General features: G+C 35.7%; 2 protein-coding genes and 1 pseudogene across 7 annotated transcripts in view; 1 reads left to right on the top strand and 2 right to left on the bottom strand.

Moving 5' to 3' along the window:
• The window catches only part of LOC109049737 (syntaxin-binding protein 4-like), a 39,594-nt gene extending 21,710 nt beyond the window's left edge, over positions 1–17,884 (top strand). For 3 of the 6 annotated variants that reach the window (XM_042722421.1, XM_042722406.1, XM_042722423.1), the window contains exons 7-22: positions 292–415; positions 511–652; positions 3,459–3,565; positions 3,674–3,815; positions 3,950–4,037; positions 8,355–8,443; positions 10,462–10,558; positions 11,196–11,323; positions 11,642–11,734; positions 12,628–12,693; positions 12,940–13,128; positions 13,603–13,719; positions 13,946–13,995; positions 14,076–14,206; positions 14,449–14,506; positions 16,783–17,883. In XM_042722421.1, coding sequence (XP_042578355.1) covers positions 292–415; positions 511–652; positions 3,459–3,565; positions 3,674–3,815; positions 3,950–4,037; positions 8,355–8,443; positions 10,462–10,558; positions 11,196–11,323; positions 11,642–11,734; positions 12,628–12,693; positions 12,940–13,128; positions 13,603–13,719; positions 13,946–13,995; positions 14,076–14,206; positions 14,449–14,506; positions 16,783–16,846 — 1,685 coding nt within the window. In that variant the 3' untranslated portion in view covers positions 16,847–17,883. Of the gene's footprint in view, positions 1–291; positions 416–510; positions 653–3,458; positions 3,566–3,673; positions 3,816–3,949; positions 4,038–8,354; positions 8,444–10,461; positions 10,559–11,195; positions 11,324–11,641; positions 11,735–12,627; positions 12,694–12,939; positions 13,129–13,602; positions 13,720–13,945; positions 13,996–14,075; positions 14,207–14,448; positions 14,507–16,782 lie in introns of those variants that run through there. The other 3 variants (XM_042722431.1, XM_042722417.1, XR_006154574.1) reach the window with 2 other exon arrangements.
• A 592-nt stretch (positions 17,885–18,476) lies between these two features.
• On the bottom strand, positions 18,477–24,240 carry LOC109065349 (annotated as a pseudogene).
• A 956-nt stretch (positions 24,241–25,196) lies between these two features.
• Positions 25,197–27,295, bottom strand: LOC122134434 (transmembrane protein 238-like). The gene is made up of 2 exons (XM_042722396.1): positions 26,627–27,295; positions 25,197–25,996 (listed from the first exon to the last, which is right to left on the bottom strand). Exon 1 carries the CDS (start codon positions 27,127–27,129, stop codon positions 26,641–26,643), a length of 489 nt encoding a protein of 162 aa, XP_042578330.1. The 5' UTR covers positions 27,130–27,295; the 3' UTR covers positions 25,197–25,996; positions 26,627–26,640.

Genomic DNA, 27,295 nt, shown 5'->3' with positions numbered 1-27,295 from the left:
TGAATAAAAGTATTCATTTCTTTAAAAATATATAAATAAATGAAAAATCTTTTTGACCTAAAACTTTTGAATGGTAGCATATAACAAGCAAAGGTTTTGCATATTTATTTTTAGTTAGTTTGGATACACTGTTCTTTAATTACTGAAATCACTGTTATTTTTGAAATAGATAAATTGATGGGTTGTGTCACTGCCCTCTGGTGGCTCTTATATCCACCTAGTATTATGTCAAGGTTGATTTGTGAACATTAGTTTTTCACTCACATCTTTATGCATCTTTTTGTGCTAAAGCAGGCAGATACTTGGAAAGCACATCATCAGGGTCTTCATCCAGTTCTCAAAGTCCTCTGTTGCTTAGTCCTGCTGGCTCTCAGAGTAACTACAACAACACAGGACCCTTGCTACGCTCCCTAAGGTAAAACAATGGAAAACAATGATTTAGTTGTGTTTACTTTCTGAATTGTTTAACTATTTTACCCAACAGTTCATACTAGTAATACTGAGTTTCAGTCACCCAGGTGAAGGGGTGATTCAGCTGATATCAGTCGCTCGCTCCTGCAGTCTGGGTATTACCATTGGCGGTGGCTCCAACAGACCTGATGGCCCTGCAGTTTTCATCCAGGAAGTGCTGTCTGGAGGAGATTGTCATCGGGTAAGAGAGTGGGACTCTTTAATGAGCTGTGTGCGCATGTATTTGTGCATAACCTGCCTGGGTAAAGGTGTTTTCACACAGAAATCATGTTTCATCAAGATGTTTGAACTTACTTTTCTAAATTTAGAATCTATTTAGAACCAAATTCACAAAAACACAGGTATCCTACATACATAGCTTGATCTGAGACAACATCTGGATAATAAAGAAAGAAAAAACATTTAATGCAGTGGTTCTCAACCTTTTTGACTTCAAGGGCTCCCATTGTCCAATATTTGATAGCTCAATGGCTTTTCCAGATGTTCATGATTTACTGGATAAGGATTAAGGGTAAGGAGTTTAAAATGTATGTATTAAACATTTTATGCATGCACGTACAATGTATAAAACAGTTCGCATAATATATGTTTCTGTCGATGGACATGCACTTTTGATAGATCACTTTTGACAGATACTAACCACTGCAGACCGGGAAGACCACAAGAGCTGCAGTTTTGGCGATGCTCTGACCAAGTTGTCTAGCCATCACAATTTGGCCCTTGACAAACTTGCTCAAATCCTCACACTTGCCCATTTTTCCTGCTTCTAACACATCAACTTTGAGGACAAAATGTTCACTTGCTGCCTAATATATCCCACCCACTAATAGGTGCCGTGATTAAGAGATAATCAGTGTAATTCATTCACCTGTTAGTGGTCATAATGTTATGCCTGAACTGTGTGTGTGTGTGTGTGTGTATGTGTATATATATATATATATATATATATATATATATATATATATATATATATATATAAAAATAGTAATGTTTCCAAACTTTTGGTCTGTACTGTCACACTTTTAAAACTAGACTTTCTAATATATCCAGGTTTTTCTAGACAGTCTGAGTCCTGGTTCTTCAAAGAAAAAAAACAGTTATTGAGTGGTGAATTTAAAAAAGATATATAAGGATTTTCAGCATACTTTGTGCTTGTTTTGCCTTGGAAGTTTACTGAGGCCCCTTAGTAGGCCCTTGCCCCCTGTTTGAGAACCACTGGTTCATTGTGTTTTAACATTTTGATTTTGAGAATAACAATTTGTGAATGGCTGTGCAGGTGAGGTTGTGCCGGCAGCTCATATATGGAGATGTAGGCATTGTCATTTGTCTTTAAACTATGATTAAATGAGACAGAGAAAGAGAGAGAGCAATGGACATAAATGAGTGGGATAAGTCATACAATTCAAGGAAGTGTTTAGTCTGAGCTGGAGAAGAAACATTATAAACCTCCAAGAATGGATCCCACAAAGCAAGGATCACTCAGCTCTTTACACCTTACCATTAAGCTCTAACACATTTAGCCATCTTTATCGCAGAGGGGGTTAGGATTAATTTGAGGATGACATCCTAGAATGTCGGACTACTATGTTGTAGCCTGAGCCTGTGCAAAGGTTTCGTCTTAAGTAGGTAGAGATCTCATGGAAACCGTTTAAGCGATTTATCCCCTGCTTTACATTGGCTTGAGTGTTTTCCCTGATAGACAAATAGGTAAAGGCTCTGCCAGGCTGTTCTGTGGATGGACAGTGCTGTCACAGCAGACTGCAGAGGTCAGGTGTGCAGAAGGCCATCTAGGGTATCACCCTCCCTGTGGAATATAAAACTCAGAGTGGGGAGGGGAGCTGTAGCATTCACCTACAGGACTATTGTGCTGAAACTCAGATATTCAATATCACTTAGATTTTCAGTGTCAGATTGTTGACCATCTGGGACACCTGTTATATAAGGTCTCCAAAAACAATTTTCTTAATCAGTATTTTTGCCTACAGAAAAACAGGTACAAGCAGTACAACTACTTTCAACATTAATAATAATAATAATAAGAAATATTTTTTAAGCAGCCAATCAGCATATTAGAATGATTTCTGAAGATCATGTGACATTAAAGACTGGAGTAATGATGCTGAAAATTCAGCTTTGTAGCAACAGGAATAAATTACATTTTAAAATAAATTAAAATAAAAACGGGTATTTTAAATTTTTAATAATAATTCACAATATTACTCTTCTTGCTGGATTTTTGATCAAATAAATGCAACCTAGGTGAGCATAAGATAATTATTTTTTTTTCTTTCAAAACTTTCAAAGAAAAAAAAAATCTTCCTGATCCAAAACTTTAAGGGATACACAGATAAGGAAATTTTGGCAATACCTATAATTATTTATATTTTGAAGCAAATAACTGATGTATTGGCAGATATCAAATATCAGTCTAAGATTTGTGAGACTAAAACAAACCAAAAACTCAACTTAATAGTCAAAATCTATGTGTGTTTTAAATGATTCCAGGCATATACAGTGAAAACTGTCTTTTTAAACTGTCTGTCTGTTTTAAAAGAAATGCAGAAATATATCCAGAAATATAAAAAAAGGCAAAGATACAAAATGCCATGTATAATAACATCTAACAGGCTCTAAGTAAACATTATTTTAATTGTGTTATAGGTTGACCAGCTGTTTTTTTTTTTTTTGGCAAATACTGATATTATGTTGTGCATTCCTAAACCCCTAGGGAGCAGATTGGACTCTCTCGAATCTGAGACTTTTGGCACAGTTGTGTAGTTTTAGTGACTTTGGTGTCTCTGAGGGAATGGAGTTGCTGTAGTGGTGTCCTCTGTGACATGAGAGAGATCTCCACCTGCTGATGAGTTGTACAGTGGCTTATGTTCCTGCTGATCCTGTCGGCACAGCTTTCTCAAACTGAATGTCTGCCATGAATTGTGACTGATCAGCAACATTTAGTAAGGATTTTCATTCCTTTGGCCTTATAGGATGGACGGCTCAGACCCGGAGATCAGCTTATTGCCATTAACAAGGAGTCATTGATAGGAGTCACATATGAGGAGGCCAAAAGTGTGGTCAACAAAGTCAAATTCAGGTATTCACTCTGTTTAATGTAGTTTTATGTCTTTTGATCAATATTTAAGAATAAATCAGTATCTTTGTACTTTCTTTTGCATAATGTACTGTTCTTTGCCCTTTGAAGTCAAGAACCAGTGGTGGATATTGCCTTCATCCCAGGAAAAGGACCTTTCTCCAACAGCCCATCATTGCATAATGGAGTTCAGAGGGGGGTTTGGAACGGATGCAACTCCAGCCGGTTAAAGGTTCATGTCCGATCTCCTGAGGTGAGTGTTTACTAGTGTACAGATCATGTCATGTCTTTGGCATTTCAACAACAAGAGAGTCTTGTGGCTTACGTAATACACACACTTGTTATGGTCTTTTTACTAAGCAATGCTTCATAATTTTCCTCTCATAGATGCGACGAGAGGAAACAGCTCCAGTGCTTTCATCCTCCCTGGATATCTGCCCTCCAGAGATACAGGTTTCAGCTACATGTCACCAAGGTGGATTCATAGGTCTAACCCCCTTAACTCTATCTTAATAAGTTTTTGAAAATGCATATTTCCCTTTTGAAAGGAGTACTCTAATTTCATAACCTTTAAAATGAGTACATTTTGTGCAAAGTAATCACAAGATCCTGTGGTCTTTGTGCCTTTCTATCATACTACATTATTGTTTTAAAGCAATTTTTTATATACTGAAAAATATCTCAATATTATTTTAAAAAGTCAAAATTTCATAAATACGCTACCATTAAAATTTTTGGGGTAAGTACTATTTTTTTAATCAGCAAGGATGCATTAAATTCATCGAAAGTGACAGTAAATAGATTGATAATTGTACAAAAGATTTCTATTTCAAATAAATGTAAAATAATTATTTTGAACATGTCTTTCATCAAAGAATCCTGAAAAAAGTTCCACTAAATTATTGAGCAGCACAACTGTCTTCAGCATTGATGATATTTGTCCTAAGGATATGTACAAAAAGATAGGATGATATTCTTACTGGAATAAAAAAGACAAGCATTAATTAATTTGTATTTTTAATATTAAGTTTTAATTTAATATAGATATTTTGCAGTAAACCCATTGCTACTGTGTTTGTAAAGGACATCCTTTAAAATCGTTCATGGTTACAGACTAAGAGGGGAAATTATTAGTGGTGTGCAGATGCAGGTTCATGAATACAGAAAGTAGTTGCTCTTTGAGTTACTGTACCTTACAGACTGCATCTAAAATTAACCATCACTCAGAGAAACAGGATTTCTTGCGAAGCAATTATTTATTTTCAGAGAGAAAGATTGGGGATTAGTCAGTAGCAGTGTTTGGATTTTAATCAATGGCTACTTGCAAAATAATCTCTCAGTGCTCCAGGGGTCGGGCATGTATGTGAGGTGTTTAAATTACACAATCAAATTCTAGAAGACGTACCAAAATAAGAAAGGAAGGCGTCTTTCATGTTGAGTCAGATAGTGCTCTTATCTCAGTTCACAGCAGCTGGGTAGCTGGTTAGTACAGATTGGTTTGCTGTGCATAGTGTGTAATCCTTTCTTGGGGCACAAAACGGGATTGATAAGTTGTTAAAGAAGCCATACAGAAAAAGCCACTTAAGTCTATTTTATGCTCTTAGATACTTTGAAGAAGCAGTCTGAGAGGATGTTGACATGTCAAGTCGCTTTTCAGACGCTGAAATCTTTCTATGCTGAAACAAAAAACACAAAGAGACCCAAAAAATCATTCTGACACTTAATTCACACTTAAAAATGTCTGAATGTCTTTCTATTATGTTTAAATGTACCATGCATTAGATATATCAAACCAAGTGGAATATGAAAAAATATTTTTAGAATAAACAATTACTGAAATGAACTATTTTAACAAAGTTGTTTTATGAACTTACCCTAACATTTTTCTAACAATATATTTAATTTTTTTATAATTTGAAACCCAACGTTTTTTAAATGTGAGCTATTGGTCTTTAAAATAAATTAAAATAGAAAGGCTTTATTTCTGATGTTTCAGAATAAATAAATGATGAGTATAAGAGACTAGCTTACTGAACCAAAACAAACAGCATTTGTCTTATCCTATTGGCTTTTTTTTAGGCGCAAATCTAAAATAACTTATTGCGATTTATGCTTTAAAAAAAGAAACTGCCAGTGGATAAAGTTCAAAAACCTAATTATAAATATTAATAATTAAAATAAAAAATTGCCATTGGGTAAAGTTCAAAAACCTTATTATAAATATTAATCATTAATATTAATCATGCATATTAATTATAAATTCTAAAACCATATATTCATATAACATATATTATAACAATTCTTATTATTATGCACAATTTTTCTTCTCAAGTAATTATATTGTTATTGGAATTACATATATATATATATATATATATATATATATATATATTTTTTTTTTTTTTTTCGTAAACTCATTGTTACTGTTTTTGTAAACTGTAATTTAATGCATTGACATTCAGAAATTTTTAGGTGTGGCTTTAGTGCCCAGTCTCCAAACTGAGATGTGCACCATGCACCTGTCCATCAGGCTTTCTCTGGCCCAGAGCCTAAGGTTACTGTAGTCTAGACCGGATGTAAGCATGCCTGGCTCGCCCTTGAACTCTGAATGTTGTTGTGTTCACAGGCATAGCGTTCTAATCATTTGTGACATCTATAAAGTGTATAGTGCTTAATTACCCATTTATCCAGACTAGCTGATAAAATCTTATAAGAATAAGGAAGATCCGTCTTATCTGAATTAAATAGGTGCTGTAATCCTTCTGGGTGTCCTTCCTAGAAAGAAAGAGATGCGCTCAGACTCAGAGACATGCTTATCCTCATTCCTTGTCATTCTTTAATCATTGTGATTTGTAGAGATGTAGAGATTGTTGTAGAATTCTGCTCTGCATGGAAGAGTGATGTTTACAAATGGTTTGCACCCTAATATAAAAGCTGACTATTTCAGATAAAGTAATGTATTACAATACTCTCTTTTGGAAAAAATGGTTCAAAGCTGTCACTGGGTCAAGGTACAAAAGCTAAAAGGTACACCTTATTAACCCTAAATGGTACATATTAGTACATATTATTACCTAAAGTATTTATATTTGCACCTTTTGAAAGGGTACTGCCCCAGTGACAGTTTTGTACCTTTTATCTGAGAGTCTAGGTTAAACATGACACTATTAATATAAATTGACGCTAAGTTTATAGGTGCTTATTTGGATTTAATAATTGTTTTATTAAAAAGATGGCTCAGACAAAAATAAACATTTTGTCATCATATACTCACCCCATGACCAAATGACATGAAAACCAAAAGAGAACTTTTCAAGAATATCTACGCTGCTCTTTTCCATATAATAAAAGTGAATGGGGACTGGGGCTGTCAAGCTCCAAAAATTACAAAAAGCACCATTAAAGTATTATAATAATGGTCTATATGAATGAATCATGTATTATATTTCAGGTTTTCAGACATCATAATAGCTTTGTGTGAGAAACAGAGTGAAATCTAAATTATTTTTCACAGATAATCTTTTGTATCACCCCTCCATGATGCTCTGAAATGGACTACAGAAGTCATCATGACAAAATGCCATTCTAATGTCAGTCTAATTTTGCCATATTTAGTTTGAAAACACTGGGAATATAGTGCTCAGGTTATTAAAGTTATTAGCCCCAAGAAACAGCTTCAAACGCGGCTCAACCAATCAGAATCAAGGACCGGAACCATCCGTTTTATAAATAGACACTTTTAAGGCCCGTTCACACCAAGAACGATAACTATAAAGATAACTATAAAGATAACGATATTAGCGTCCACACCAGCGAACGATATCTTCTGTTTATTCTAAGCGCATGCTCGTCTGCCAGTTTAAATTCTCGATCTCTTTACAGCAGGATGGATTCTGATTGGCTGTCAATTTTTTATCGTTCATCAGCTGGAAAAAAATCATTTTGAAAGTGATTCCAACGATATCGTTTTTCTTCGTCTTTATCGTTATAGTTGTGGTGTGGACTCTGCTGTTCTTTAATACTGAAAACGATTTTTAGAACTATATCTTTATCGTTATCTTTATAGTTATCGTCCTTGGTGTGAACGGGCCTTTAATGATTTTTTTTTTTTTGATGTTGTAGCTTGATAGAGTGAGTCCCCATTCTCTTTCATTATAAGAAAAACAGTGGCTAGGATATTCTTCATTTGTCAACATGAAGGCGAGTAAATTATTCAATTTTTATGTGAGCTAACCCTTCCACATGTTTGCAATTCTGGTGGAACACTCATAGAAGCATTATTAATCTGGATTGTGTACCATCAGCACCACCTGTTAAATCCACTCCTCCTGAGCAAACTCCTGCTGTGCGTGTTGGTTCTGAATTACCAGCATGAGACCTATCTGAGTCTGTGCGAGTCTGACGTGTCTGAGCTCAAGCTGTCAATCATGAGCATCAGAAGGCAGCTAAATCCCCTGCAGGAGTGTGTCCCCAGGGTGGGGGTGATCATCTCATTGCTCTTATAGCCAGCATTGCTTAACAATACACATGCCACTGAAAGCACTGGTGTTAATATCTCTCTTTCTCTATCGCTATCTCTCTCGCCCCCTCGATTCAATTCCCTCACACAGTTCATAATCTTTATTGTATTAATATAATACCCATTCATTTGAGCTCCCAGAAAATGAAAAAAAAAAAAGTTTTCCAAAGGCCACGTTTTCCAATGCAGCTAACTTTAGCGCTCACCACTAATTGCTCTAATGTGAGTATGACTCTTAAAGTAGGTGAATTACTGTCCCACTTTCCCCCTCAGCCTCCACCGCACAGAGACAAGCCACTGTTTCCAAACCCAAGATCTCGCTGGACCCCCACATACGGCTCAAATCAGAGAAGCTCAATCTGGTAAGCCTGGTTTAGTTTATACAAACAGTTTTGCATGTGTACAAAGAGTGATGCTTTATGAAACATTCGCAGCGGTCAGGAGCTGCACGGTGAGTTTATGTTTGACTGATAAAACAGGACACAACAAGAAGGTTTTTTTTCTGCTCACTAAACTGATAATATTTTCACTGACCTCAAAAAAAATGCTTTTTATTTTTTTTCAGCATGTAATGTTTAATAAATATGTTACATATTGCAATTTAACATATAAAAAATGCCACATTTTTATAGCTATAATTTAAATCTATTATAATTTTCCACCTGTCTTAACAGAAAGGAACACTGAGTACTGAGTATTAAACTAATTAACATTATATATATTAAACTAAATCATTTTGTGATTTTGGCTATATGTTCTTCAATTAAAGTTATTCAGGAAGAAGAAATATATATATTATTATTTATTACTTGTATTAGATTATAATATTTTATATATAAAAAAAATTCATCTTACAAACATTACGTTTACTTTAGCATTTTAAATTTAGATTAGAAACTGATTATTTATTAAATTTATAAATTTAAATACTTTTTTAGTCATGTTGAGGCCCCCTAATGGGCCCCAGCCCTTGGTTGAGAACCACTGTGCTAGATAATGTTACAAAATTAAGTTACTAGATTTAACATCAGCAGTTTATTTCTGTGAGTGAAAGTGTGAAATAAAAAGAGTATACAAGTCATGTGACCTTAACCTTTTTATTGTCTTCAAATCATATGAGTGTATTTTTTGTTTGTTTGTTTCTTTTACATTTAAAATACATAAATGAAAATAAATGCTGTTAATGTAGGGGTACAAATTTTTATTGGGAATCTCTAAATAGTTTTGCATTATTTATGATTGCAGTGGCATGAGCTTGTACCTGTATTTTTAATTAATGACAGTTCAGAAAACATAAGGGGAATTTAAAGGGTTAATCCCCACTGAAGTCTGTACCAGTGACTTCAGAAGGAGCCTCTATCTCAGTGTGAAGTAACTGACAGAGTACTTATGAAGATAACCTATCATATCTCACTTTCCTCATACATCTCTGTCTCTGCTCTTTGTTATGGTGCAGTTGTTTAGCAGAGATTTAATTTAATCCTGTTGATCCCGAGGCTGACCCTAATCTACCAACTCATTAATAGGATTAGGTCTCACTGGACGAGAGCACTTAAATGTGGACTAAAGGCACAGTGCACACGATATTAAGTGTTACACGAACAGGTATTTGACATGGTCCAGAGATTTAATGTGACATCATGCTGTTTATTCTGCTGTTTGTCTAATTTTTAAGTACATTTACATTTACATTTAATCATTTAGCAGATGTTTTTTTATTTAGCGGATTATTTTTTAGAAAGATAGAATGAGTACAATAGAAGCAATCAGATCAACAAGAGAACAACAACGGTATACAAGTGCTATAGTCTAGTACAGAACACGAGGCCAGGTTTTTTTTTTTTTTTTTTAAGAATATGATAGACAAGAAAAGAAAAGTAGATGTTTTATCTGGAACGGGACAGATTTCTTGCCATTGGTGTTTGAACGGTGTATCTTACTTTTGTGGCAGTATCAGATTGTAGGTTTGAACTTAATCTGATTAGTCTTATTAATGCCTTTTGAACTCTCATGGACCATAAGCCCGGATTTATTGTACGCCACTGTCTTGACCTCTGTTACCACACTGCCCTCTTGTGTACATAGCTCATAGCTGTAACACTCTTTTCAAGCTCAGCTGGATGCTGTACAGACGAAAAAAGAATCATAGTCATCTGTCAGCTCTTAAATATCTATTTATTCACTAAACATTTAAGCACAACATTTATTTTTCAAGAGAATCATTTGCTCTGAGCAAAAGTTTTGTAATAAATAAAATAATAAAAAATGTAAATAATTAATTAAAATAATGTCTTTTAGAATAGGAGAACTGCGGGATGTGATTGAATAGACCAGAAGCACTATAATGATGAAGGTTCTTGACAGTTTGGTCATTTTGCAGGCTCTGTCGTACCTGGGTTTGGATGTAACAGATGAGAAGAGACGGCAGCTCAGAGAGAGTCTCACTACAGACCCTCAGGGAACGGTGTCGTATGGAGGTATAGAGACATGCTTTACACTTTTATGCTGCAGCTGCATAACATGATGCTCAGCCAGTCAACTAGATAAAGGAAATAATCACTCATTTTCACTTACATTCCCTTTTTAGAAAATCACATAGTTCATAGTGCAAACATCCTTGAATGAGTGGGGTATTTAGTTTAGCTTCTCAGGTAATGTTAATGGTATTAACCCTGAGTTTACACTTAGAGTGAGTTTTTAGAGACAGATTGTCAGGGGGGAAAATTTTTGGATTCAGTACGAACTAAGAGAGCTAAGTATATTTCCAGGTTGCTCATGACAGGGAGTTACGCTCCTCAGCGGCAAATCCTGATCAAAGTGCTTGCAGAGGAGCAAGAGTTCTGCCTGGTTTCTTGTACTTCAGCTGTGCAAGGACACCTGAACATAAATCCTTCTAGATGCTCTTTCTCCTGTTGTGAAGATTATTCTGGATAGACTTCAGATATATTTCTGGATAGATAGAGTGACAGGAGAAGAGAATATATTGCACCCACATAATTTCAAATTTACATAACAGAATTCTTGATGGTTTTGATGCTATAATTGCTTTCATGCTTTTTATGTTTCGAATGCTGTTCTTGGCTATTCTAAATACGCCTCTGTTTTCTTAATGAGACTTTGTGGAAGCCATCCGCAGCGTTTATCAGGAGAAGCTGGAAGAGGTGGGACTGGGACAGGGTCCCTTCATGTTCTCCTATCAGGAAGCAGCTAGTTTGATGGACACCTCTGCCTTTCATTCCTCAGTAAGTAGACCTGCAGGATTTAGTAATGGAGCGCTTGACTTTGATTGTGGTTAAACCTCAGCGCAATGTCGTGAGATTTACTCTGCGTTCTTAAAGGAGCTTTTCTGCTGCTCAGAAGAGTTATCAAAGCTGTCTTTTAAGCTCTCAAATGCTTCAATTGTCAGAGTGTGCTTGTTCTGTACCATGCATCTTTGGATATGTCTCACATCGATATATTAGCACAGAAATGGTCCTGGTTTTAATGTACCTTTCAGATCTCAGAGGCAGGGTCACACAGTTAAGAAAGAGTTGTTTTAGTAGTGTCACTCTCTCTTTCAGACCTGTGAGTCAGAGTGCAGCTACAGCAGTGAGGAACTAGAGGAGTTTCAGACTGAAGTCAAACAACTTCAGCTGCAAATGAAACAACTTAAGGTGAGTACTGAAACAGACACTGGATTGTGTTTCTTCCTTCCTGCAGGCTCCAAAATGAACACCGTTAAGTGCCAAATGCATGTCAAGAATGACTTGTAAAACTGTTACTCGTAAATTGTCAGATAACTCCATTTGTAAATACAACATAATACATATTGTTTTAAGTCAAATTGTTAGAGTGATAGTCTGACTGATTCAGAGGCATACAAAACAACTTATACTGTTCATAACATTTTTTATAACCACTTTTTTTTATTTACCATCATCAGGACCTTTATCAGGCAAGCTTTTCTTTCATACGTTTTGTTTCAAGGGGAATATTTCTCACATTAAGCCACCCCCCAAAAAAAATGAGTAACAGAGTCACAATATGACAGGTGATTTAATGTTGAAGAAAGTTTTATGACTGATAAGAAATAATTACGAACAGTAATCTTTTTCTATTTACCACCATTGGTGTGGCAAAAAAGTCGCAATTAATGGAAGTAATGACATCTTTTTTCTGTATTGTGATGTACTGTATATCTGAGTGAAATTGAAAAAGTATGCAGGGTGGGAACTTGGATCTATCCATTGGATGTTGATCTGAATGTGAGTTTGAGTCTGAAAAGGGGCGGAGTTATAAATGATTGAATTTGGTATGTGTCACAGTGTCATTTCATTGGAAATCGAGTTTTAAACATTGGATGAAAAATTACGAGGTCAAAAAAAAAAAAGATTATATACATAGTTGAATCATTTTACAAGATCAATATCATACATTTAGAGAACAGAATTTCCATTTCATGGCAATTTTAAGTTTAACCCCTGCTTGACTTTCTATTAAATTTAGCGAGACAGAGCTGAACATCTGTGCAGAAAGCCTTTGTGATATGAAAATGTATTGCTCTCAGGTGTTACTGAAAGACACAGAAGACAGTAAGAAGACTCTGGAGGAGGAACTGCAGAAGACGGCTGAGGTAAAGCCTGCAGCATCACAATTAAACACATGATTGGTTTAATGTGACTTAAATGCCTCAGAATATGCCATCCAAATATTAAGAGTCATGTGAGCAGTTTTAATACATCAACACTTTGTGATGCCCATTTTACCTCACTGTATTTGTGTATACCAAATATATACTATCACAACATGAGCATCTGAAGACGTTTCTCCACTTGTTATTTTGTGCATTCCCTTAATTCCATGTATATGGATGAAACAGAAGGCCACAGCCACAGTGGAGGAGAACAAGTCTCTGAAAAGTAAGCTGCAGGTAGCAGAGGCTGTTCAGAGACAGACCAACAGTGCTGATCAAGACTATGAGGAGGTCATTCATCTCCTGGAGGCTGAAATCAAAGATCTGAAGAACCAGCTAGCTGGAAAGAAACAAGGAGGCCTGGAGGCTACTAAGGTAAATGTTCCTCATCACATCGGTCTGTTTGCTGAAAAATTATATATATTATTTTTAAGATGACTTATAAGATGTTCAATGACTGAAAACTTTTGTAGCCTAGAATGAGTTGGCAGATAATAGTTGTCCAGTACAACACAGTCCTGTTTATGTTGAACTAGTGTTGTTTTAGTTTTTTTATACCATTATGAATTTTGAATTATTTTCTATTTTTTACATTTTCATTTAAATTTTAGTTTTAGTGAATTTGTCATTTTATTCATTTTTAAAAATATTTCTATATAACTTGATTTTTGTTTCATTTTTTAGTTTGAGTAATTTTAATTCTTATTTTATTTCAGTCAGTTGCCATGGCAACATTTTTATTTTTATTTTTTTTAAGTTTTGTGCTTTTCATCAAGTATTTCAATTAACGAAAATGTTTTTTTATAGTTTAAGTTCTAGTAAAGGTTTTAAAGACCATTTTCTTCACAGGAGAATGTGATGGAGCTGAACAGGAGGCTCGCCATCATTGATAGCCAGTTGAGAAGGTCTGAACTCACACGGAAACACCTGGAGATATCCAACAAGAAGCTCCTTGGCTTTGCACAGGTAAACACAAATCACATTTTTTGACTTAAAGGGATAATTCTGTCATCATTTCCTCACCCTGTCATTTCAGTTTCTTTGTTGAACACAAAAGAGAATTTTGGGAAACAAACAGTTAATGGTAGCCAATGACTTCCAGTATTTTTTCCATACTATAGAAGACAATGGCTACCATCAACTGCACAATTTTCCTTAAAATATCATCTTTTATGCACTCTTGTTTTTACAGAATGTCCACAAAGTTCTCACCAATGCCAGCTTATTTGGGATTGAAAGTGGGTATGTTTCTCAAGACAAACACTCAAAGTAGTAGTGTCTCACTCTGTCAGAGATCATGACTTACCTTCCTCATCCTACAGGTGCGCACAAGTGTCTCCAGTGACTGACAGACCCGATACACCCTCCCCGATCCCAGACCCCGCCTGCCAGCTCGCAGCAGAGGCCAAAGAGCTCGTAGATGTTGTCTGCTCACTTTGCACTGAGGACCACAGTAAGTGAGAAATGTGCTCTATCATCAGCTCTGGGCTACTATTCTGAGTGGCTGCTTAAAGCCTCTCTCCTTGAGTCTGATCGTTTGAAACCACATCAGTCTGTTTGGGTGGAGTGTGATTTACATAATCTGGGACATTAAGACAATTTCTGGACATTTTTGTTGTAATTAACTAATTTGAACTTGTCTTTTTGAATCTGTGATAATTATTATTATTCACAAAATGTTTGGTTATTTGGCAGAATTACCGCAGTATGTAAAGGGAAGCATTGTGAAGGCTGAAGAGGACTGTGATTCAGAGTGAGTGGCCGGTTTTATTGTGTTACGAACCAATCAGCATTTCTCCCTTCACCTGCTGCTGTCAGCTGAGTTGAGCTTTCGCCAAATGTTCATTTCACTGTCACATGACACTTCACTATAACTGCTGGCCTTGCAAAGTCTCTTAGGTATCCAGTTTGACAAGGAGTTTTGAAAACACTAAAGAAGGTGTCACATGGCTCATATTTTAGACATTTAGAGTTTTAAATGGTATTAATCATGCCATTATGAAATGAGGACAGTCAGGGCAGCCTTGTCATAGGGTCAATCCTACAGAAGATAATTTTAAACAAAACATAATTTTTTTTCAATTATTAGACATGCTCTGTACATTTGTTTACTTGTTTATTTATGTATTTATTGTTATCATTAAAATAATTTTATATATTAGCCATATTTTCTTTATCTTCATTTAATTGTATATGTATGTATATATATATATATACAGGTCCTTCTCAAAAGATTTGCATATTGTGATAAAAGTTCATTATTTTCCATAATGTAATGATAAAAATTAAACTTTCATATATTTTAGATTCATTGCACACCAACTGAAATATTTCAGGTCTTTTATTGTTTTAATACTGATGATTTTGGCATACAGCTCATGAAAACCCTAAATTCCTATCTCAAAAAATTAGCATATCATGAAAAGGTTCTCTAAACGAGCTATTAACCTAATCATCTGAATCAACTAATTAACTCTAAACACCTGCAAAAGATTCCTGAGGCTTTTAAAAACTCCCAGCCTGGTTCATTACTCAAAACCGCAATCATGGGTAAGACTGCCGACCTGACTGCTGTCTGAAAGGCCATCATTGACACCCTCAGAGAAGCAGCACTGGACTGTTGCTCAGTGGTCCAAAGTACTTTTTTCGGATGAAAGCAAATTTTGCATGTCATTCGGAAATCAAGGTGCCAGAGTCTGGAGGAAGACTGGGGAGAAGGAAATGCCAAAATGCCTGAACTCCAGTGTCAAGTACCCACAGTCAGTGATGGTCTGGGGTGCCATGTCAGCTGCTGGTGTTGGTCCACTGTGTTTTATCAAGGGCAGGGTCAATGCAGCTAGCTATCAGGAGATTTTGGAGCACTTCATGCTTCCATCTGCTGAAAAGCTTTATGTTCACAGTGCCAAAACCACTGGTAAATGGTTTACTGACCATGGTATTACTGTGCTCAATTGGCCTGCCAACTCTCCTGACCTGAACCCCATAGAGAATCTGTGGGATATTGTGAAGAGAAAGTTGAGAGACGCAAGACCCAACACTCTGGATGAGCTTAAGGCCGCTATCGAAGCATCCTGGGCCTCCATAACACCTCAGCAGTGCGACAGGCTGATTGCCTCCATGCCACGCCGCATTGAAGCAGTCATTTCTGCAAAAGGATTCCCGACCAAGTATTGAGTGCATAACTGAACATAATTATTTGAAGGTTGACTTTTTTTTGTATTAAAAACACTTTTCTTTTATTGGTCGGATGAAATATGCTAATTTTTTGAGATAGGACTTTTGGGTTTTCATGAGCTGTATGCCAAAATCATCAGTATTAAAACATTAAAAGACCTGAAATATTTCAGTTGGTGTGCAATGAATCTAAAATATATGAAAGTTTAATTTTTATCATTACATTATGGAAAATAATGAACTTTTTCACAATATGCTAATATTTGGGGAAGGACCTGTATATATATATATATGTGTGTGTGTGTGTGTGTGTGTGTGTGTGTGTGTGTGTGTGTGTGTGTTTTAAGCATATTTTTATACATACGTATACATGTGTTTACAGAAAAGTATTAAAATTATATATTAAATTGAAGTAATGTATTATTTCTTCAAAGTAATTTGAAGCTTTAAAATATTAAGGTTTAAATATTATTTTAATGATTTAAAATTTCAATATATTTTCTTAATTAAGCTTTAACTGTTCTGAAGGTCTAACAGTTTTAAAAAATGTTTACATCATAAAAGAGGTTATCAATGAAAAATCATGTGTAAAGGTACAACGAATGTCCAATAGTGTCAGCCATTGTGTGATTGCAACATTGACTCCAAATGACAGTTATATTTTTTACCCCTTTTAACCTCTGAAGCTTTCACTGTGGAAAGTGTATACTCTTTTAAGGGAATATGGCAATGCAAATCACTTTAAAATGGAACACAATCATAAACATGATAATGAGATTCTTCATATTTACATTAGAAGATTATAGACTTCCATAATGCCACACTTAATCTGCAATATTGCTTTTTCCCCCGTAGCCTCACTCAATGGCCACAGCCTCCTGTCCTCGGGTCTCCTGCAGTAGAGCGGCGAGGTCAGTAGAGCATCTGGGATGGACAGACAAACCGGGCTCATTCAGAATTTCAAGGTCCAACTGCATCTATACTGTGGAACATAAGAGACTGTGAAGATTTGCAGTGTGGTTTGTACTCTTTCAAGTGGTTACCAGAGGCCTGAGCTCTTCTGATCAAACTCATACTCATTTTTTAAAGCTGTCCATGTACATATTTAACATGTAGCAGAACTCAGTGTCATAACATAAAGGCAGAAACCAACCCAGGGAATGGAAATCCGAAACACAAATGGCACCCTTAACAGCAGCGGTGACTTTGAAATGCTCAAATATGATTTCAACTGTGTCAGCATGTGCCGTGTGTAACATTTATAGCAGATGAAGCGGTTACCACACACAGTTATGAAGATGATCTCATTCAGATGGTATATTTCCCCATTTCAACAACTGTAATGAAAACACATGTGGCTGTGCAGCTGACCTCTCTAGTAGAGTTAGGTATATTATACAGTACATGTATTAGATTTCACTTAGGGATCTCCGGGAGTGTCTCCACTCTTCATCATTTGATATGATGCTTATTTGTATCTGTTCTGAAAGTGCTATGACGTTTTGAAGATTTTATATTTTCAGCCCGAATCTTTTATTATGCAGAGATACATAGACACGCTCGCTTCTAAGTATGTGCGCGGTTGCCGTCATAAACCTGGTAAATCTGGTAATGGGAGTCATATTGCAGTGTTCCTCCCTGAATGCATCCATTCAGCTGAACAATGCACATGGATCGGGTTACTGTTTTCATAAGCACACTGTATTCTGTTTTGTCTTGCCGTATAGGATCTACAGCCACTTATATCAATGTGTAATAAACTGGTATCATTCATTTCCAGAGGATATAGGCGTACAGTTATGCAGATGGTTTGTTGATATTAATAACAGCACATGCTGTACAAATGCTGACATGTAGTCCTGTGATTCAATTAGATTGCATCATATGTGTGGCCTAAATATCTTTCTTTGAATGTTTTTATTAAAGTCTGAACAAATGTGTGATGTTTTTGTGTATTATATGCATTGGACTTCAGTATAATAGAGACTTTAAAAATACTAGAGGATGTCTGTTATTTTTTAAATCCACTGTAGTCAACAGACAGACACGCTCATGCTTACGTGTCTGCAGGAATAGTAGTGTATGTGTGCCAGTCTACATTGCTGAGCCAAAGCTGGCTCATCCTACAATATTTAAAACATTTCTTTGGCTACTGAGGGCTGCATGCTGACACAATTTTAATGCGTGTGTAATCTGCAACAGCTTGAGTGGGTCTTTTTTTTTTCTTAGATATGACTACACACATCTGTAGAGTTTCTATAGATGCATCACTGAATTTGACCTTCCAGTAACCTTTTTATGGTTTTAGGAAAACAGTAATGCTGTGAAATATCATTACAATTTAAAATAACTTTTTTTATTCTAATATATATCACTTATTTACTAGCAAGCATCCACAGGAGAAAATTAAGGCAAGGACCATTTTGTTCATCTGCAATAATTCGACAATTTATAATTATTACTGTTATAATAATGGTGGAAGAAAAGAATAAACATTTGAAGAGTAATATGTCTCTTAAAAAGTCAACAATTAGATAAAATTTTCCACATTTTAATAAAGCAGCTAGACCATTTTATTATTTAATGTTAATTCATTTCAAAAGTTGAATTCAAAACTGTACACAAAAGTACAATTCACTGTGGAGGCTATGGCGACAATAGTTAAAATGTCAACAAATAACATAGAAATCCATATTTAAATGAAGGTATTCTCTGTATGTTAATTTCCTACAGAGTATTTTGTGCAAACAGTCACTGGTTTAGTCAGAGCTTTAACTCATAACATGGGAAGTGACACCCATTTACCATTTAGACACACCCCCAGGCAATTCTGACCTCTCAAATCATTTCAGAATAAACTGAAAATATGACAAAAATTCTTACATTTACTCAAAGTGAGAACACACTGAGAATTTCATTAAAACTGTCACATCTGTGCTGACAGTTTCTCCTGAAAACAGAAAATACATCTGACTGTCTAACTGATAAACCACCAATGTTTCTATCATTTTATTATTAATATAGCACAAATGTTCAATAAATACATTTTTGTATTTTATGATGCAGTCTTAAAGTGAAGTTGAGGGTTTAGTAAAACTACTGCCAAACACTGGGGTCAGTAATGCTGGTGTGTGAAGGCTCCAGTCAGATTTGTGCTATCACAAGCACAAGCAGTCCCTGAGCGCCCCCTCCTGGTGTGATGTAGGGCCGAGCAGCCCATCTGTGACCAGCTGATTGCTACAACAGTGGATCAGAAAGGCCACTGCAGGAAGGAGACCGGGGGAGAGCCAAAACTCCGTGGACTGTGCAGATGGGAGTCATAAAAGCCAGGAGTCATGCCCACTACTGAGTCTCCATGAGGTGTTTCTCAATGCAGAAAGTATGTTTCAGTTTTCTTACAGTGGCTGAAAAAATATATATACATGGACACTTAAATTTGCATGAATGGGCAGACAAAAACTCCAATATCTTTGTGGCCGCTGAGAATGTACATCACCTTTCTCATTTCCTTCTTGGGCACATCTATCATACAATTGGACGGCTCCTCCCACGCCTGGTAGATTGGCTCAATGAGTTTTCCATAGCTGTTGTAAAAAAGAATACATAAATAAATGATTTTTAGTGAACTAGAATTCCAAGACTGAGTTTAACAGGAATGAGCATGACTTTTTGACCTTTTCAGGAGATACAGATCAAAAGGGAAGAAGGTATCCAGAGGGTTTGTGTTTTTACTATTTGTTGTTTTAAGAGGAAGTAGGATTGCTTACCACTGGCGAAGACGAGCTGGTACTTCCTGCCAACAGATGGGTGAAATTGCCCTCATTTATCATGCTTTTCTTTGGTGAAGTTTTGTAATCTGATGATCGATCTCTCTCGTGCTATACCTGGTGATGGCTGCAAACATGTTAGACAGACCCTCAGCAGGTTGAGCTGGCACATCACGATACGCTCGAGATTCAAATCCTGAAGGTACGCCAACCCTGCAGAAGGGCCCAGGACAAACGATACAGAAAAACAAAACTTTAAAACACTACTTTGAAACACACTTTTGTATTCATGATAGCTTTCATTAAAATGTTTTGTAAAAAACAGAGTTTTTTTGACACTCAAAATTAAAATGCATTTTATTTATTCATCATGAATTAATCATTTAATGTGTCCTTGTTACAGTTTAATAGTACATTTAAGTATGGAGTTATATTAATACTATAGCGTTAAGGTTACAATTAGGGTTTGGTTTAGGGTTAATTGCATGTAATTATGCATCATTTACTGAAATTAATAAGTATATGTAACGTAACAAGGACACTATAATTAAGTGTTAGTATTAATTTTAACATAATTAAAAAATGTTTTGAGGAGTCGCACAAGGTTTACAGCCTGAACTGACCTTGCCTCTCTGTAAAAAGTATTTAATTATGATTTTTTCCCCCCTTTGTTCTTTATGTTGGTTGAAGTTTTAATTTTAATAAATATGTTTTATGAATTGATTATTGTTATATTCATTTTTTATTTTATGCAATATTTAAATTTTAATTTATGTGAATTTGAATTTTAGAATTAATTTGAAATTTAGAAATAAAATACAAATAAACATTCTAGAAGTGGCGAATTCAGGCCATTGTTTGTATGATTTCTATAATAAATTTGAAATCATCAAGATTTCAAAACACCATTTGAAATCATGTCAAAAACTTGTGTACTTGACCAACAAACTCAACTTACAACAACTGGAAAAAAAAGGAAAAAAAAAAGTTTTAGCATCTCAAATGATTTTCACGCTTGTGCTTCATGTATATGACCCCCAAAATAACATGAACTGACCTTTCTTCATATTGCCCTCCAGAATGGCACTGTGTCTGAAGAGGAGCGTGTAAAAAACAGCCTGGCAGGCTGTATAAAAGGGGCTGTGCAGACTGACGTCACAGAATGCTTTGGATCCCGAGTCCTGACTGTCAATGTAAAGGTGCAACCAGGGAGCCAACAGGTCCAGACAGGCCTTGACTGTTCTGTGGAAGAGAGAAAACTCTACAGAACCAGATTTGACATGATTTCAAACGATGTTTTGACAAATATAGGTACCTGTGTCCAATCAAACCCTTTTCTTTTCCAAATAACAACAAAGAAGCATTAATGTTTAATGACTAAATCAAGGTAACAAATCATTGCCAAGAAAGATTATTAAATATTGAGCTCAACTGCATTAGATAAGATAAAACTGCATGATAAGTTCATGTACGATACTGGCAAAAACTTGGCTCTTGCCATGAAGCTGCCCATGTATCCAGCAGCAGCCTGTCTCAGGATGGGGGGCTGGTTGTGGGCTTGTAACATCTTCCATAAGTGTTCCAAAAAAAGCTTCAGCCAAACCCCGAGGAAAAAAAGAAAAAAAAAAACTGAGAAAAGTTATGAGTTTGTTTGTTTGTTTGAGAATAACAGAGAAGTGTAAACTTACCAGGCGGAAGCTGCACAGGTAGAACATGCACGTGACAGGAAGCATGAGTGGGAAGCACCACCTTATCAAACACAGACAGCAGGTCTCTGTAGTGAGCTTTGGTTTTCTCAATATCTAATGAGCCTAATGAGATTGAAACAATATATATATATATATATATATATATATATACAATATATATATAAATCAGATACAAAGTTAAATTATGAATGCACATACGAATGTTATTTATGAAATATGTTTAATGCCTGTGCATTTGAATGCACTTCTTTACATGAAGGTATAAACATGCTGCCATGTCACAACACAAAAATTACACTTACACTGCTGTTCAAAAGTTTGGGGTTGGTAAGATCTTTAGATGTTCTTGAAAGTGTTTTATGCTCACCAAGGCTGCATTTGTTTGCTGAAATATACAGTAAAAATGATATTACTGTTTAAAATAACGGTTTTCTACGTAATTTATCCCTGTGATGCAAAGCTGAATATTCAGCATCGTTACTCCAGTCTTCAGTGTCACGTGATCCTTCAGAAATCATTCTAATGTGCTGCTCAAGAAATAAGCTAATTGCTATCAATGTTAAATACATCTGCTTTGCTGCATCTTTAAGGATTCTTTGATGAAAAGAAAGTTCAAAAACAACAGCATTCTTTTGAGGCATGAATTTTTTTTTTGGGCGTAGTGATTTTGATTATGTGATGAATTTTTGTTTTTGTTTGGATATACATTTGGATGTGTATATGTTGGTTTTTAATTTATTGTGAGCGTTTGGCTTTTTGTTGTTTTCTGAAGTGTTTGGACTCACCATGTCAAAGAGGCAGTCATCCTGTGATGTACCATCAGCATCTTGCTGAGCTCCTCTTTCCATTTCTTCAATCTCACTCCATGGTGCACTTACCTAAAAGTCAAAAACAGCCATCAAACATCTGCACAGTTGCAAATATATCAGTACAGTTCCTTAAAAAAAGTCACTTACAGTGTGAGCATCTTGCTGATGATGAGCTCCTGAAGTCAGGGATGTAGATGGAAACTCTCAACAGGTTGTGCACGCAACACTCCTGTGTGGAGAGACAACACGGCCTCAGTACAGTCACATTCACACATGTGATGACGTTACTCCAGTACTGGATTTAAATGCTGTGGAGAACCTCTCCACATAACTCACAAGTGTTCTGGAGGATTTCTGCACAAAAGGGAACTTGTCAGAAAGGATTGGCATCAGGAATCGACTGGTTCTGAAAGAACAAGAAAAGTGTTTATTAGTGACTGCTAAACTTCATGCTAAACTAAATCAATAAACTCTGCTATGCTTTTGGAGGTTTTGTAAGACACTTACGATGGAACATATGTTGCAATCAGCTGCAAGGCTTGATGACACTGATCAAATGTCCTCGGGAGATCTTTGTGAATTAAAAAAAAAAAAACAATGAATCATGGCGTAAGCTAGAGGGTATATTAGTGGCATACACTGATTTGATTTCATTGATGGATGACAGGAATTGTTAATGGCTGATATACGATCAATGACAGCAAAATAAGACATGCACTACTATTCAAAAGTTTGGTGTCAGTAAGATCTTTTAATTATTATTCTTTTTTTTTTACAGAAATCTTGTATGCTCACCAAAGCCACATTTATTTAAACAAAACACTAAAACAGTAATATTGTGAAATATTATTATAATTCAGAATGACTGTTTTCTAGTTTAATACATTTTAAAATGTAATTTATTCCTGTGATGGCAATGCTGCCATTACTCCAGTCTTCAGTGTCACATGATGCTTCAGAAATCATTCTAATTTGCTGATTTGGTGATCATGAAAAAATATTTCTTATTATTATCAATGCTGAAAGCAGTTTATCGATGTCTTTACTATTCATTTGGATCAGTTTATTTAGTACTTGCTTAATTATTTCTTTAAAGAAAAATACAACCCCAAACTTGTGAATGGTAGTGTATACAACACTGAGATAAAACATATGCTTATTTAACAATATCTAAAGAAAATGGCCAATAAGATTAGACTAAGCACAGATTAGTTAGTCTGGTTGGCTGCTACGTATATTGGTCTGTAAACAACACATTGGATTTTAGCCAAATGAACAACAATGCTGTGAGGGATAAAAATTATGTCTGTTTTATGAGTGTGTATGTATGTTTGTTTATGCAACAAGTCTATCCTGACTAAGGTCCATCACCAGGGTGGATCATAAAAGCTGGTATATGACCGTGCATATAATTAATCAACAAAAAACAGCAGTCAATAACACAAATTAAATTACAAAACACAAGCAGTTGATATAAAAATAATAAAAAAAAGTATACCAACTTTTATCTTCGTCATCAGAATCTGAAATATCCACATTTACTTCCTGGATTCTTATTCTTTCTGGGAGAAAAAAAAAGGTGCTATATTAAGTCACCTGAAAAATGTGAATGAAGTGAAGCATTACCATAATATATCTTACTTGGTGCAAAATTAGAGATGGTGATTTTTTGAGTGGCTTTGAGATTAACTGTCTGGGCCGACAGAAGGTTACTCAGAAAAGCCAAATATTCTTCCACCACAGCCTGACTGTGACCAAGGCATGGCAGCTTCTGTATGGGGAACATTTCTTTAATTAATGCACAGCGAAACTGACCTGGTGGCTTTTGTTTAGCATTTGTGTTTCACTCACCAAAACAACATATATTAATTGCTCATGATCTTTGCCAAGTTGAGAGACACAGGTCCTGATTTCCCCTAACCAGCTGATAATTTGAGCATCCTACAATAACACACAAAAAAAGTGAGAAAGCAAATTTCTAATGCACATGTTTGAAACATAAAACTCCAGGATTCTCACACCAATCATGTCCGAGTACTGAATAAGGATTTTCAAACATCATTTTGATTCAGACCGAAAGAATCATTCATACGGATTTGTGAGTCGGTTTGACCAATTCAGTGAAAAGTATTAACTCTGCAACATCTAGCCAAGGAAAGACTTTATTTACTTTATAGTGAAGTGAAGTGACATACAGCCAGGTATGGTGACCCATACTCAGAAATTCACTTAACCCATCCAAAGTGCACACACACACTGTGAACACACACCCGGAGCAGTATAGTATCCATAACATCTATGGTTTTTTATGTTCCATGATTTTTACAGGTCTTGACAACACAGCGTGGAAACCTTGAAATCAAGATGAAAAAAAATACTTGCCTTAATATCAGGATCTGAGAGTTGGTGTTTTATCAGTTCATAATCACTTGTGTTGCCCTGTAGACGTCACATCAGACATATGTTTTACAGACAGTGGCATTCATTAGCTTTATACTGTACTTAGGCCTACAATCTGACCCAACTCACCTTTTGTAGTTTAGCTAATGTATTGGGAACTGTGCCTCCAAAATGGATAGTTATAGGCCACGCGTAGTTATTAGATCGTATTACGATTGATATACACAACTGAGTGTAGAATTTTAAGCCTGGTCTGTATACATAACAGTTCACAAAAGCTTAACGCTTACATTGTAAATGCAGTAAAATAATTACATACTCTTAGGTAACATTACTCTTTTTATGTAAGAAATTAATGTGGGGTGTGAAATTTGTATCTGAGGTTTTGGTAACTTAAAGGAATAAAAAAAGACCCACTGTATCCTCTTTCATGTTCCACAGAAGAAAGTCCTAAAAAAAAAGTTTGAAATGAAGGTGAGTAAATGATGACAGAATTTTCTTTTTGGGGTGAACTACTGTATACCTTTAATATTGTATTCTTAATAGGCTACAGTATTTTTGTAAAATTTGTGAGAAATCAAACAGTAATTGATGGACTCTTTATTGAAGAGCACTGGCACATAGGATTTGAACATTTTGTTTTAGTATCGTCATGAAAAGAATGTCACAATACAAATGTTCTTTCAAAAGATTTGCCCTGTTAAACAATACAGTCTTAAGTCAAATGATCTTTTACAGTAAATTATCTTTTCCAGATTCTTTGGTTAACTTAATTGTGAAATAGTTTAAAAAAAAAAAAAAAAAATTGGGTCAATGTATGGATGCATCTGAAACTGCATAAAAGGCACCTGTGATCCACCTGAAAGCTGCATATAAATATCTAGAAAACGGATGTGAATAAAAAAGGACACTGTCACTGAGTTAACTGTCAAAGCGTCTGCCACCCATCCGGTTCATTTACACTGCTGCTTCTAAACTGGTGTGAACAAACAAAGATAAGAGGAGGCAAACCTAATAACACTTCTCAATGTCCAAAGGTTGTACAGTAGAGATGAGATTCGAAAAAGGCAGGACACTAAACATGTCTGGGTTACAATCCCGTTGGTCGAAACTCACATATAAAACAGACTATTAAATGTAGGAAAATACATAATTGTATTTATTTTGTCATACAGTCATTCTTGTCAGTGCATAATCTCAAAATAGTGTATAGTACAAAGCACGAAACACAAAATCAATCAAATCAACATAGTACAAAACGTAATTCAATTGTAAACATTTTTAATAAAAACACCAAAGTCTAAAAAAATTAATATTTCAACAGGAGAGAAAAACAAAAATCTGCTTAGGTAGTGCCATATGGTTGAATATCCTCTTCTGTAACCTGTTCAAATAAAACAAGAAAATGTTTAATTTTTTTATTTTTGTCATTGAAAAGGTCTCTTTCTAGTGTGTATTTGTTCTATTATTTTATCCTACTGTCTGTGTCTATCTATATTTAATTTTTAACCTGTTGAATCCACTTGGAAAACAATGCATTTATGTGTTTTTATACACTTTTTATACAGTTTATAACTCAGTTTTGCTAGTTTATTTTACTTTAATATTGTGTAAATGATGAATTAGGCCTTCATCAGGTGGTAAAACAATCTTCATATAGTACATTAGGTGGCTGTATCCTCTTAAATATGAAGATACACCTGTTATAGGCTACTTGACATGAGCTACTGTAGGTTTCATGGTTGATGTTTAACAGAGTGACCTGCCCTTACTTACGATGCAAATACTTCCTCAAAGTCATTTCATTGACATGTGTCCTTTCTCTATATGACCAGCTTTCATATCATGCCAATTATTACATCAAGAATAAGTAGAAACACAGTTATAAAACATTTTAAAAACTTGATTGAAACATTTCATCAAACATTAATTGATAAACTGGTGAAGTTGCCATTGTTATTACCTTAATTAATTATGCAATAGAAACAATTAGACGTAATGAAATGGTATTAACCTGTACGTGATTGTTCATATGGCCTGTGTTTCTGTTCTGAGAGTGTCTCCTCCGCTCACTGTCGCAGTCACAGTGCTCACATTATCCTGAGAGGTCATTGCAAAGGCCACTGGTACCTGACTGCCATCTCTTCTGTGCTTTGCTTGACCTGACACCGCACCTTGCCCGCGGGGTCCCCCGTTTCTCCTGAAAGAGTTTCGCATTCCGCTCGAGACGCGGCTGGAGAACCTCCGGACAACCCCTGCCAAACCTCTGCCCTTCTTCAGCAAACCCACATCGTCCTCAAGCTCCTCGGGGGGCACCTCAATATTACCCGTGTACCAGAAAACCCACCAAATGAGACTCATGAAAATAATGATGGCTCCTGCATATATCAAGAAGTCGTAGAAGAATAAGTCTCCAAACACGCCGAGTAATAATATGATGAGACCAAGAACGTCGAAAGCCACCGCGAGCCAGAACGCGCAAGAACAGCGCCCGAGACCGTCCGGCGCTGCCTCCATCGTCAAGCTGTTTTTACAGGTACCTTTGCTCGTTGGATTGTCTTATTTGAAAACAGCAGCCGTCTGCATTAAGACTATAGAAGTGTTTCCGTTTGTTTCACAGGTAAGCGGCGCGAAGGAAGGATCTCTCCGTAACCTCTTCACCTGGAAGGGAGTGGCATAGAGC

The sequence above is a fragment of the Cyprinus carpio genome, chromosome A3 (genome assembly GCF_018340385.1).
Source record: "Cyprinus carpio isolate SPL01 chromosome A3, ASM1834038v1, whole genome shotgun sequence".
Classification (NCBI taxonomy): domain Eukaryota; kingdom Metazoa; phylum Chordata; class Actinopteri; order Cypriniformes; family Cyprinidae; genus Cyprinus; species Cyprinus carpio.
Note: the sequence above shows the minus strand (reverse complement) of the source record. Positions and strands in the feature narration are given on the sequence as shown.

Coding starts and splice junctions, on each gene's coding strand:
- LOC122134434 (XM_042722396.1), bottom strand. CDS start 27,129: ATGGAGGCAGCGCCGGACGGTCTCGGGCGCTGTTCTTGCGCGTTCTGG.